This window comes from Numida meleagris, chromosome Z (assembly GCF_002078875.1).
Source record: "Numida meleagris isolate 19003 breed g44 Domestic line chromosome Z, NumMel1.0, whole genome shotgun sequence".
NCBI lineage: Eukaryota > Metazoa > Chordata > Aves > Galliformes > Numididae > Numida > Numida meleagris.
In genome coordinates, this window is record NC_034438.1 from 19,862,670 (window position 1) to 19,877,179 (window position 14,510).

The following is a 14,510-nucleotide window of genomic DNA, read 5'->3' on the forward strand; positions in this document are numbered from 1 at the left end:
CCACTCCTTAGTGACTTTCTTTTTTCAGATATGCCTGCACACTGATCTGTCTCTTGGTATATCTGTACCAGGAAGTGTGGTGGCAGTGGTGTAGCAGAAATGAGCTGTTGAGAATGCCACTGCATAGACCCACCTAAGCAGTACTGCTGCCCCATGTGAACTTAAATAAACATAATAAAGACTCGGTAGGATAGTGTCTAATCACATAATTTTAACTGACTAAGCTACTGTTTTGATTAAAATAAGGAGTTCTTGTTGACTTTTGAGCCGTTAACATTAGCTCTAAATATTCGTATGCTAGACGAGTCGGTCTTCCTTCTGCTAATGGATTACTGTTTATGCAAATATGAGATTCTGGAAGGAATTATTAGCTAATATTTTAAGCTAGATCTTAAAGAACTTTGATCACTTTAGTGATCTTTACGTAAAATTTAAACATTACTGCCAGTTTATCATTTTACTTAATATTTAATCATAAAGTTGAAGAAATAATTTTTCTCTACTTTATTTGCCTTCTGCACACTTTAAAATAGCTTCAGGAAAAAAAATGCAAAAACTTAAGTCCGTACTAGCTTTTTTTTTAATTCAGGTTTTATTTGGCTGTTTAATTCTGCAGTGTTTGTTTCCTGAATGATCTTTGACTTTGTGGTACCTGTGTTTTATTTTGATTTTATTTATTTATTTATTTATTATTTTTTTTTTTTACAGATAGCAACTCAGATCTCTGTACTGATTGCTAAAGTTGCCAGGGTGGACTGCCCAAGGCAATGGCCAGAACTTATACCCACTCTTCTAGAATCTGTGAAAGTCCAAGATGATCTTCGACAGCACAGAGCATTACTTACATTTTATCATGTTACAAAGACCCTGGCATCAAAACGACTTGCTGCAGACAGGAAGCTTTTCTATGATGTAAGTAACGTGATACATTATTGTACAGCAGAAGCAAACAGCTCATCCTACATGCTTGCCACTTCCCTGTGGTTAGTTGAAAATGAATTAATGGAAGTTATGTTGACCTTTATGTCTGCCTTTGAAGCAGAAACACGATTACTTTGGGCATATATACAATATGAAATACTTGAAAGTCAATTTCTATGTGAAATGTGTTTCAAATTTTTATTCATTTTTTATCTGTTTTGAGTGTTTTTATAACAATTTGTAATTGTTTAATCTGCAGCACAATCTATGTAAATCAGGCTTTTGTTAACATATCCTGAAGCAGATCTTACAATATATAAATGAGCACAGTTCTTGGAAGAGTGTTCAGGATCCGTAACTCAACAGTCTTAAAAAATGCTGGATTTTTGACTTCATTACCACAATATTTTTTCCTTTATTGCCAGTTGAAATGTGTTTATGATGATCAGACTTTAATCAGATCAACTTCTTTCTCCAGGTTAATTGAAAAATAGGATTTGAATGAAAATACTAAATCTTGTCTCTTGGAGTTTGCATTTTCCATTGCAGGAGTCTGCTGTTTAGAATGCAAATTTGTCTTTGGCTGCGTCTGCAGTCCAATTTGGAGTTAGCCAGTGATATGACGTAATTAACTGAATGTAGCAAATTAAACATTGGTTTCACTGTGTTGTAGACAGTGGAGGAAGAAAAAAACTTAATCTGAACTGTATACATGCACATATTTTTGAACTTCAAGTAGAAAAAGAAAATTTTTTGAGCATCTGGTACTATGATATTATTAATATTTAAGGTTTTTAAATTTCTTTTAGAAGCAGCAAAACTGGACCGCTTTGAGGTTTGGTTCTTCTGTCTCTTGGTAAAGGGAATTCACATCTCTTAAGTGGCATATGACTTCTCTTGGACAGTGGAACTTTTCTCATAACAAATAACGGAACCTTTAAGCGTTTCTCCAATTTTTTAGTGACTGCACTTCAGAATATGTGTAGTAGAAAAGAGTACAGTGTTTTTCATCCTGATTCTCTGCCTTACTTTTGAATATTCATCATCTTGAAGAGGCATTTTTGCCTTTCTAATGTTTTACTGAACTTTTGAAGAAAAATAACAAAATTGTCATGTTTCGCTTATTGTTTTGTTGTGGTGGTTTTTTTTGTCCTAGGAAAGGCACAGACTTTCAAAGACTATCTTATTTCTCATACTGCTAGTTTTAGTATTTTTGACAATTCTTCACTCATATTTTATTTTCTGTTTCATATTTCTTGAACTCCTTACACTTCAGAAGTAAAGGAGCAGTAAGGATGATGTTGATAGGCTAATAGACTAAGGGTTTATAATTCTTTATAAAATGTACTAAAATGTACTAGCTTTCTCACAGTTACCTTCATGTCTGTGTAGATTTGAAGGATATTTTCCTTGTGCACATATTTGCTTGGTCTTGTGTAGCTCTTGGTTCTGGGACTGGCTTTAGCACTATCAGAAGAACTGACAGTCTTAGTCTTTAGTGCATTCTTACCTCTTGTATTTGTGGTCATGTCTTCCTTGATGGTTTCAGCTCTTGAACAAACTCAGATGATCATTTTGTTCTATGGAACAATTTTATTTCTAAAAAGCAATCTTCTGTCGTCCTAACCTGTAGGTTGAGTTGCCACATTTGATCTTTTGTAGTTTAAGAACAGCATGGAACGGTAGTACATGAAGAGCTGAAGGAGTAGAAGCCTGCAGTATTATTTCCGTAAAGACACATTATCAATATCTTTCCTTGCAATCTATGTTTTGCTGTAAAATAATTTCTGTTGGCTATCCTTATTCTTTGTAAAAAGTTTTTGTAGAAATAGCAGCTTGATGCAATCTACTGGAATAAACTAAAGGGAAATAAATTTGATACCAGATACCCCTACATTTGTCCAGAAAGCGTTGTTTTTTTTTTTCTTTAATCATGGAAATGTGAAGTTCTGCACAACTTTTGTCTTACTGCTTCGATGCTTTAGAGATTGCTAACTATTTGAAGTATGGTCCAGAACACGAAACTTCAATATGAATCCACATGGTCATTGGCAGCCTATGAGATTGACACTGAACAAGTCTTTCACCTTTGAGTTCACCATTACTTTTCATCTCAAGCAGTTTTCATGTATGATAATCCTTTATATTTGTTCTTCATCTTTAGTATTTCATTACTACCACTATCACTCTGTACCTACTTAATTGACTAAGGAAATTTAAGGCAGTCTAACTCTGTGACTAGGTCTTTTTTAATTTGTGTTACTGCCGTATCTAATAGATATTTGAATGATTTCAAGTGTAAAAAAATGTGGTGGGTCCTCCTACTGGGTGGTCCATGTATTTGTGGTTCTCTTCCCCCACTTACTGTTAATAAAGTAGTTTTTGTTTTAAATACTGTCAGCCACTCTATATTTCAAATGATTTGAGGTGAACTCAGAATTTGCAGCTATCACAAAAATTAGTTTGTGTAGGCATCGTTCAATACTATTTGATTAGATATATACACGTAACTCCTACCTGTGTTCCCAGAGTAAGCAGATTCAGATGTTAGCTGTGCTGTGGGACAAACTGCTTAATCTTGTGAGAGAGGAGGCAGTTAGGAGAGCTTTGAGTTTTTGAAGCCTATTCTATAGCTAGAATTAGTGAAAATCAAGTAGGAAAGGAGGCCTATATAGTTGCCTTAAAGGTGGTAGAGACATAGAGCAAGCAGTCAGGGAAGCAGCTGAATCTGTCATAACATATTTGAAATAAGAAGTTTTTGTGGAAAACGTCTTTGGACTAGTACAAGTCAGTACAGCAAAGGAGTGAGTGAAGCACTGTCACCCATATTATGCAAGAAGATAGAGTAAGTAATTTAAGCCTAAACGAGCCTGTAAAATTTACAGATTCAGGAAATTAAATGTGTTGTTGATCTTTCTTTTGCAGCTTGCATCTGGTATTTATAGCTTTGCATGTTCCTTGTGGAGTCATCATACAGATACGTTCCTACAACAGGCTTGCACAGGGAATGAAGCCGCTGCCTCAAATTCATTAGAAAGAACTCTGTTGTCATTGAAAGGTAATAATACTGAATGATATTAAATATGAGTTACGAAACAATTCTCTTTGCATCAAATGGTCAAGACTTCTTCAGTAAAGGGTCTTAACAATATGTAACAAATCCATGCCTATTAAGTAAACACGCCTCTTTCCACATGCCTTTAGCAAGGCAGAATGAAGATGGTACATTGGAAGGGGAAGAAAATACCTTTGTTTGTCTGTATGCACCATTCTGATATGCTTGTGGGAAGAAGTCAAAGTTTAGGAGATGAGAAAGTGAGGGGCATGACAAGATGCCTTTTCGTGTGTGTTATAATGTAAGTTTGCATCTGTTTGTCTTATTTTAAGCACTTAACTGAGGAAGCTGATCAATGAGTTTGTGTTAAGTTCAGCTAACGATCAGTGAAGAGGTATAGCCATACAGTCAGTCTAGATTTTTAGATCAATTTAGACTGATGCTCAGGTACTTATCAGAGAAATTAATGCGTATCCATACTGTACTTTGTCTCACTGAGGAATTAAAATATTTGTGTGCATACCTGCAGTGTGATTGATATCAGTTTCTAGATATTTCAGAAGTTGTGGCATAGGGCTTCTTCCGGTTTCTGGCAGAAAAAACCTGAGAAAATTAATAGGGTGATGTATGGGCCATATCTGACTTGTTCCTTCTATAAAATCAGCCCTTTAATGCATGGATATGTTAAACTTCTCCAGAATTCTTCTTGATGATTCAGTAATTTTGTATTTTCTTAATTAATTTTCACATTATGTATTGAATTTTAAAATAATTCAATGAGATTATCATCATGGTATGTATGGCAGGACCATCTGAAAGCCCAAAATTAATCTATTTTTTCACTTGGAGAGTTGGAAGAAGCGCACAGCAACTAATCATGTTCTGAAATCTTGGAGCAAGGGCTGAGAAAGATCTATTCAATAATTTCTTTTTTCCTAGTGCTTCGTAAACTAACAGTCCATGGATTTGTAGAACCTCATCGAAGTGTAGAGGTGATGGTAAGTAACATTCGTTTCTATGCTTACATCAGAAATCTTTGTTGTTGTTTCAGCTCTTAGAGCATGTTGAAAGACTGTTTTAAGCACACCTGTCCAGCCTTTTGGCTTGCTTGGGCTGTGCTGAGTGAGCAGGAATTGTCTTGGGATACATAACACAAGGGTCGCTCCGAAAGTAATGCCTCCTGTTTATTTCTGTGGAAACTACAACAGATAGAGAGAACACAGTAACACTATTTGGTAGAGCAAAATCTCAACTGTAAAGCGTAATTTTTCAGTCTAGTCATCTCCATCATTTATGCATTTTTGCCAGTGATGAACAGGAGCCTGCATGGAGTGCTTGTAACAGTCTGCACCAGTGAAGGTGACCTGCTGTTGCTGCTTCTGAAACGCACCAACCAATGTCTCACTGTGCTCATATTCACTGTTTGGTCTCCATAAATGTTCAGCATGTGCCAATGAGTGTCAGTGGGTGCAGTTTTTTTTCTGCTTGGAGGAATTCAACAACACACCTTTGCTTCATGCACACTTACACATCAGACACCATTTTGTCAGACTGCCCCTCTGCTGCCATCTGTCTTATGGCTTCAGGATGTAATGGAATATTGACAGGAAGGTTCAACCTCTACTGTCATACCAGCAACATACACCTCTGATACCACGGGCCAATATAACCAAATAGCAGGCATTACTTTTGGAGCAGCCATCATAAAGTCTATGATACGGCTTACGTATATAAGTAACAAAACTTATCTTAATCTTTAATACATTTTTGTTAAAACAAAAAATGCACAACAAAAAGACAGAACAAGTGGGACACGTGGCCTTGTTTTTGTGAAGTTAACGCATTAGTCCCTGGTTCAGTGGCAGTCGCTACAATTCTTAGCAGGCTCTCAAGGTATTCCTCAGAGATTTTTGGTGAAATCTTTCTGTTATACTTCACACTTGGAAACAGTTGTTCACAAGTGAATGTGCTACCAAAAAGCGAGGATAGGAATAAGGCTAATTGTGAAGTGAGCAATGTTCTTGCTCCTGTAAGAGAGGGCTTATAAAAGTAGAGAGACGCGGTCAGATTTTTGAGTTGAATGTCTGGTTGCAACTCTGTACACTCCATTTGAAAATTTCCAGTTCATATATTTATGTCAACTGAAACCAGAGTTGCAAATTGCCAAAAATATATATATATTTTTTACAATCTTGAAACCTGTTCTCAAATTCCTTTATCAAAATGGAAGGTGCAGCTGTGTATTTTTTGCTGTTCACAGGGCTGTGTTCAGCCAATGAATCGAAATGCACACAATGATTTGCTGTAACTCGAGCTGGCACTGCACTGTGCCCTCCCTGTGCCCCAGCTGCAGCTCAGACAGCGCTCACCGATGTTTGGCTGCTGGGGAGTGGTGTGTGGGTGCAAGCCCGGAGCTGGGCCGCTCAGCAGGGGGGACAAGGCATGGGGCAGAGTCCAGGCCTCACTGCCAGCTGGGCCGGGCTGCATGTGGCCCATGGGTTGGGCACGTTGGTTAAAGAATGTCTTCACTTAATGATGAATGTAATGTCATATTTGTCCATGATTGATATTTTTCTGACTGCAAGGTGAACACCTGTGGTATGCAGCTCATCTATAGCAAATAAATAAATAAATAAAAAGAAAAGAGAGGAAACCCAAACTTTTCCCTTATCCACAAACTCTTTCTGCTTTGCTGGAAGAAACTCGGAAGTTGAGAGCAGTTATATGCATCAGATTAGATGCTGAGTTCAAGGGCAAAGGTTTTAAAGCATATGTCTGTATTTTTGCATACACTGCATTAGAGATGATGTGCTGCTTATGTGGTACTAACAAGGTCAGTTTAGATGCAGTTTGATAGCTACGTAATTATGTGTTTCATGGGGAAATTACTTGTCCATTGTAATTAATTACTTAATTAAAAGTGATCAGATGATGTCTGAGCTGGTAACGTATCTTCAGCTTAACTTTATTCTCATACTACAAAAGAATCTTAATGCTTAGACATACACTTTTATATTTTTCAGGGTTTTCTACATGCACTGTTTGAACGGCTGAAACAGTTTCTGGAGTGTAGTAAGTATCTTAATCTTTGTGCCTATGTTAGTTAAATGTTGGAATTTGGATAAAAGACTAATGCAGTTATATCAAAATCATATTTCTTAAGTGCTGAACTATTACTTGAAATGGTGCTGAAACTGCACAGGAAAGATGTCAGTGTAAGTTTTGCTCTAATTCCACCAAAATTATACGTGTTGTAATGTGTATTTTTGGGAGAAAAAAGAAAATATCATAAGTGATGGAATGACAAGATATAAGTGTTAAAATACATAGGTGCTACTGAAATTCAGATCATCTTGAATTTTCTTGTTGTTTGGGAGAGCATTATGCTTTTCGTATTTTCTGGAGTCTGCCATGTGTTTTGGCAATTATCAGATGGGAAATAATGACCACATTTAGTTTTGTGTGTTTTATGCCTGATAACCACAAGTTAATCTCAACCACTAGTTAACACAGAAGCATAAGCATAAATGGCAACTGTTCCTTCTGTAAGGAAGTTACTTGATGCAGGCAGTTGTGTTTTAACCCGGCAGCATTCAGCACCACGAAGTCATGTACTCACTCCCTCCTTTTCCAGTGGGTTGGGTGAGAGAATTGGGGAGGGGAAAAAAAAAATGTGGAACTTGTAGGTGGAGGTAAAAGCTATTTACTAAGACAGAAGTGGAAGAGAAATATAATAGTAAAGCCAAAAGCTAAAGCAGAACAACACCAGACACTATGAAGAAAATTAACTCTGTCCTACTGAAACCAGGACACTGGCAGAAAAGAGTTGTTCAGCAGTGCTGTATCTGAACATGCTGCTTTCTTGTTTACTTGTAGCAGACCTGCAAAGACATTCATTTGTTTCATTTATGCACAGTGTAAGCCTTTAATTCATTTGAAACTTGTCAGGACATTCTTTTAGGATTCAACAAATTTATTTTCAAAGACTGATATATAAACTGAATAGAAATATTTTCACTTTTCTAAAATAGAAGCTTTTTTGCATTCGGCTGTTTGCCCTTTCTGCTGTACTATAGTCATACCCTTTCTGGCCCTTTGATTTTTGGCTAGTGTCCAAGTATTAACTGACTTTAAAGCCATCCCATCCTGAAGCTTGATGGTTGTCATAGTTCTTTGGATTGTAGGGGATTCAAGTGTCCTAAGATAAGTAATGAACTAAAGCTTACTATTTCCACTTCCTTGTCAGTAAGCTGCTTTGCAAAAGCAAGCACAACTATCTAAATGAAATTAGTTTATTATATCATCTTTTTTTGCTTGTGTGCTCACAGTATGGCTCTTTTTTTCTATTTTTTTAATAAAAGGTTTATCTTCTCTTTCTAAATTCAGACCGTTTTCCATTTTTTAAGATGGATTTTCTGGTAAAGCACATACGTGCATAACTAATAAGGATATAACATATTCTTCTTATGGGGACATTTTAATCTTTTCAGTGTTTTTTTTTTTTTACTCGTTGTCTGTGCTAGCATTTTGCTTGTATTTTATTATATCTTTGAGCTTTTATTATGATGTCCCAATTTGTTTTATTCAGATCAGTCACAGTGAATTTCACTGCTACGGAAAGAAATGATTAAGTAACTCTTTTTCATACTCATGACTTTCAGTTTATAACTTTGAGTTTATTCTGCCATAGACTTTTTTTCTGGCTTCTATAACCCCTGAACTACAGATAAAACAAGTTGTTCTCCAGTATTAATTTCTTAAAATGTAGTTTCCCAGAAATAAGTGAGTCTAAAAAAATGATTGTTGTTAAATATCTGATTTACCAGGTAGAAATATACGGACAGGAAACGTATGCAGAGATCGTCTAGAAAAGACTATAATTCTGTTCACTAAAGTGGTAAGTAAATTCTCCAGTTACTGAATAGTTTTGAGTGGTGCAGTCCCTATTCAGTTATGTCTGTTTCTTAAAATCAGTAGGTCTCAGATCTCTTGAAGAAGGGAGGGTAGTGCAAATTCTTTGTTATAAAATACCCTTTCCTTTATTTTTTTCAGAAATGTATCTTCCAGGCTTAAATCTATTATATTTAGTGAATGGGTTTTAAATCTGTCAGATGTGTTTTATATACTGTCTAGCTGGTCTAGTTGAAAACAAATATTGTTTCTTAAACTTTTAAGAAAAGATCATCTTGAATATGAATCAAGAATTTCATGGGGAACTTAACTCTTCATTAAGCAGAAATACTGAGCTATACTTAATTTTGACATTTAGATTTTCTGTAATCTCATATAGATAGGCAAGAAAACCTCACCTTGTTTTTTGATAATTAGTTTGTGAAAGCATTTAACGTGAAAATTGCAAAAAAAAGTCATTTGATTTATCTTTTTGCTCTTCTACTTGCTTAATTTTTAGCTTTTGGACTTCCTGGATCAACATCCTTTTTCTTTTACACCTTTAATTCAGAGGTCATTGGAGTTTGCTGTAAGCTATGTTTTCACAGAGGCTGGTGAAGGAGTTGTGTTTGAGCGCTTTATTGTACAGTGCATGAATCTCATCAAGATGATTGTAAAAAACTATGCTTACAAGCCATCCAAATATATTGAAGGTATTGCTGCTATTTGCTAGAAACGTTTTTTATCTTGAAATGCTTTGCTGGTGGTTGCCAACACTTAGGTTTCTTTGAGGCATTCTTTTGAAGGACTTGATGCTTCAGTACTTAGCAATTAGAGCTTCTGTCTCTGTGTTGGTAATTCTTATTTTGAAGGTTAAAGTATGCAGGCATTGCCTTGCAAAAGTCATTTCAAATTATCTTTCCTTTAATTGTCTTAGGTTTTATGGAAGTCATTTTAAAAAGTATGAAGGTTTGGAATTTGGCAATTTTCATCAAATAGTTTAATGTATCTTTAACTTGGGAAAAGTTTAATAAAATTGTTTGGTGTTGCAATTAGCTAATACTAGGACTCTGAAATACAGAAACACATTGAATTTATGGGATGCAGTGGAAAACAAAAGTTTGTGTTCTATTTCTGTAGGACTGTTTCACCTTGACTCTACATACACGCCTGTGTAAATGGATAATGAAAAACAGTTTTCTTTAGCATTGAATTATATTTTTAAAAAAATTCCATAATAGTTTGACATTTGCCCAAAATTAAAAAGCATTTAACATTCTCTCTCAAATACTAGGTTTCATGAGCATTGTGTTGTCAGAGGGACTATCCAAGCTAAAGATCTAAAGTTCTTAAAAATGTTGATGTATTTAACTACTAATGTACTTCAGTATTATTCCATAATTCATTAAAGTGTTCTAAAATCCAGTTTCTGTAAGTAGAAATTTCTATTAATAATCAAAGTTGTGTTTGAATTTTTGAAATAGAAGTGTAGTCACTTGAGGCACGAAGAACACAGTATATTCTAATAACAGCTGTAGTGTTTGACATTTTGAGAACTCTGTGACTTAAAAAAAAGTTAAGTTCTGACTGACGTAATGCGTATGTTGGCTGTATAGTATGCAGTATTTTTATTGCTTCTTTCTGTAATTGTGTTGGCTATATAGCATGCACTATTTGTACTTATTGCTACTTATTATAACAAGAGTTAACTCCTTACCAAAAAATACACACAAAAAAAACACAAAAACAACAAAATCAAAAACCACTACCCTAGTTACTTTTAAGATTATATTTGGATGTACTTTCTGAATAGCAATGAAACTATTTGAAGTCTGTGTCTCAATTAATTTGTTCAGCAATGCTATATGTAAAAGAAATAATACTAAAGCAACAGCAAAACAGTGTTTATCATCGAAGTAGTAGCTGAAAAGCATTATAATACTATTCAGTCTAATTGTTCTCTATTAGAACTCTCAAATGAATCTAGGAGTATTTACTTGCTGTAAAAGAAAAGCACACCGAAAAACTGTTAATGAAAGTCTGCCATGAAATCATGCTTTTTTTCTCTCTGAGGACAAGAATTTCTTATCTGTTATTTTCTTTCTGGTACTGTTTGATCAGTAAGCCATTTAATTGTAATCTGGAATTTTATACATTTCATTTCAGATAGCAGTCCTGAAACTCTTGAAGCACATAAGATAAAGACAGCGTTTTTCACATATCCAACACTAATGGAGATATGTAGGAGATTAGTCACTCACTATTTTCTGCTGACAGAAGAAGAATTAACAATGTGGGAAGAAGACCCAGAAGGCTTCAGTAAGAAACATGTTGTGTAGTTGGCTGTATTTTATTTGGGTACTGGTGTAAGAGTTGCATATCCACATTGCCTCTAGAAATTACCTCCTACAATATTAGCTGTTTTTTTTTTCCTTTTGCAGTCTTCTTACATAGACAAATACTTCATCCATAATGTTTCCATAACGTGAGATTTCTCATGCATCTAAATACTAAACTTCATTTGAACCAAAGTTGAAATAACACTTTCTTCTTTTCTTTGTGAAATAATAGCTGTAGAAGAGACAGGAGGAGATTCTTGGAAGTACAGTCTCAGAGTGAGTGTTACAGTTTGAAATAAAACATTTGACATCTACGTATGCACTTTTATCTAAGAGAGATGATAGTTAGTGGAAAGATCAGCTCATACTTAAAAAAATAAATAAATAAATAAATCATTTGAATTAGTATAAATGAACTTTGTTTATTTACTAGTGTTGAAACATTATGAAATGTACTGGAAACCAGGCACTTTTTTCCCATTTTAGAACATGGAGTTTGCTTCAGCATTTGCATTGTGTAATGTCTGGTGGTCATTAAATCCAGAAGTTGTCTCTTCTTTAAACTGGTAACTGATGTTATCATTAATGACTTTGTTAGACATGATAAATTAAGAAAGTTTCAGATGCATCTGTACCTTTTAGTTCAGATCCAAGTGTGCGTTTGGAGTGAATCTCTCAATTATCCATGCTATGCTTTGCTTTGCAAGGAGAACTCAAAGCTTATTTGCTGGGTTACTTTCAGATTCAGACTAGAAAAATCCCTGCACATCTAGTGTCTTCCAAAATGCAAATATGCAATCATATCAAATGACTGAACTAGAACTAACAAAAAAAAACCTAATGAAAAAGAAAACTGAAATATCTACAGTTGATGGCTTCTCTACAGTAGCTGTTTCAGTCCTCCAATCCACTCTTGTATCACAAGGCCTGCTAATATAGACACTTTCATCAAAATCTTGCTGAAGCAAAACATGCTATATAATACGAAATGGTGTTTCCTATAAAACTAAGTTTCCTACAGTATATTACATTTTAAGTGATGACCTTTCGGTGTAAGATATTTGGCACTTGTAAAATTTAGTCTAAAATACATTTTAATTGCCCTTACTTGATTCTGAAACAGATGTTTTCAATTTTTCAGCCATGTACGGAAGTCCTTTTTATTGATATTTTCCATGAATATAATCAGACTCTTACTCCTGTACTTTTAGAAATGGTTCACAGTCTGCAAGGTAAGTTGTTTACAACATAAGGAACTTCAAAATGTAGCGTCCTTTGCCTTTTACAAACAGTTTATCAACTTCTGTGAAATGTTAAACAATTCTGTCTTCTGATATCCGATGTTACAGAGTGCATTCATTTGGTGTTTTTGAAAGCATGTTAATATTTTAAGATTGCTAAACTTACTGTAAGGAAAATGCCGTGTGTGTGTAGGTAGAGGTAGTCCTAGATGGCTGACGGAGCTTGGAGCATTTTTACTTCTGTGAGGTTTCAGGCTTTCTTGAGAATGATGGATCAACAAGTTTAGTGAAGTCTTTAAGTTGCTTTTAACAGGGAACTTCCTATTCAGCCTTGCATGGCAGTTTGTTTGTTCTGCCATGTTTATGCAGAAGTCAGGGAAAAATAAACCTTTTAAAATGAAAGCTCAAGTTATGCTCTCATTTTTGGAGAGTCAAGAGTACTTTCTACTTCTGAAGAATTTACTCTAAAAGCTTAACCTTTTTTGTACAAAGGCTGAAGTCTTCATAGGCTGAGAAATGATAAAGGTTTTGGTTTTTTTTATGATACAGTTTATAGCGGCCATGGAAGATAAGAAGTCATGGCTGGCACATTTTCTCCAATCGTTTTGGGCTAGGTTTTTTTTTCCCAGGTTGCATCTTACTTAATTTACTATATTGTTTTGCATTTGAGCTTTACAGAATGGATCAGTACATACTGTTAAATAGAAACCATGCTCAGAAAATGAGTATTTCGCATCCGGAATCTCTTCTTGTGTATTTTATTTCTGTAGGTTTCTGGGTCGTTTGCTATGCTGGAAAAGGTGTAAGGCTCATTACAAAAGATTTGACAGATAATTTGTTTTCCAAGAATTAAAGATACTGCTTTTGTGCTAAGAGGTGTACTCATGCGTACATTTCTTGTGCCTGTTGTCCCTAGTAGTATTTCCTGGATATTTTTGATTTGAGACTTAAAGTACTAGATGGTATTTAGAATTCATTAATTCTCAAGACTTTGGAATGTGTTTACTTACGCATTCTAAACACTTGTGCACACACGTATAAAGTATGTAGGAACTAGGTCTAGGTAGTGATGGTTGGCAGTATGGTAGACATAGACTTTTTTGTTTGTGGATTTTGAGTCTGCTTGTTAAAATACAAGCTTCTGACTTTCGTGTTGCTATTAACATTTTTCAGCTCTGAGAAAATTAGTCAAAAGTAGAGTATGAAAACAGATTTTATTTCCGTACATTCACTGAAAAAGACGTCAAAACTGAAATACTGAATTGTAACTAAAAATAATGAAGCTGTCTTAATTTACAGCATGTTTAGTTCAATTATGAACTCTTAAACACCTTGCTTGCATTGTTTTAGTTACTTTTTTCTTTAACTATTTGTCTTGAAGGAACTACCAACTTGGAAGATACCAGTGCTATACTGATTAAAGATGCCGGTAAATTAAATTTTGCTTTACCTTTGAAGGAACAGAGCTGCTATTGTGTATGTGCTTGACTTCTTAAAGATTATATGAAGAACTATTCATATAATGGAAGTAATTGTATGAGTTACATGAACTGCAACAGTTCCTTGAAGATATTCTAACCATTTTATGAATTGAGGTATTTTATGTCAAAAGAATTGTCTGAGGCCTGTAACAGAACCATTCTTAATATTAGAATGAATTCTTCATTGTCCTTATAGCTTTTAACTGCTTTTAGCAGTCTGTGAGCTTTCTTCTGTCACACCTTGTGGTAAAATATCCATGGTCTTGATAGCATTCTTGGGAGTGTATTCATTAGTTTTGTTCTCATTTTTTGCACTCAGATTATCAAAAGTGATTTTTTCTAATTAAATTAGCTTCATTACTTATAATGAAAAATGAAACATTTAAGCAAATGATAAGCATAACTATTGTTTTTCTCCAGTGTACAATGCAGTTGGACTGGCTGCTTATGAATTATTTGATAGTGTGGATTTCGATCAGTGGTTTAAAAATCAACTGCTAGCAGAACTTCAGGTTTCTCATAACAGGTAAATACTTTGGATTGTTATGTATTCCTCATTTAAACATGAATTCTTGATACAAAT

General features: G+C 34.8%; 1 protein-coding gene across 6 annotated transcripts in view; it reads left to right on the forward strand.

Annotated features, from left to right (window-relative positions):
- IPO11 (importin 11) overlaps positions 1-14,510 on the forward strand; it is a 76,453-nt gene that overhangs the window by 13,210 nt on the left and 48,733 nt on the right. For all 6 annotated transcript variants that reach the window (XM_021380378.1, XM_021380377.1, XM_021380382.1 and 3 more), the window contains 11 exons: positions 709-912; positions 3,847-3,979; positions 4,916-4,974; positions 7,000-7,048; positions 8,803-8,873; positions 9,387-9,579; positions 11,033-11,185; positions 11,438-11,481; positions 12,347-12,437; positions 13,828-13,875; positions 14,348-14,453. In XM_021380378.1, coding sequence (XP_021236053.1) covers positions 709-912; positions 3,847-3,979; positions 4,916-4,974; positions 7,000-7,048; positions 8,803-8,873; positions 9,387-9,579; positions 11,033-11,185; positions 11,438-11,481; positions 12,347-12,437; positions 13,828-13,875; positions 14,348-14,453 — 1,151 coding nt within the window. The remainder of the gene's footprint in view (positions 1-708; positions 913-3,846; positions 3,980-4,915; positions 4,975-6,999; positions 7,049-8,802; positions 8,874-9,386; positions 9,580-11,032; positions 11,186-11,437; positions 11,482-12,346; positions 12,438-13,827; positions 13,876-14,347; positions 14,454-14,510) is intronic.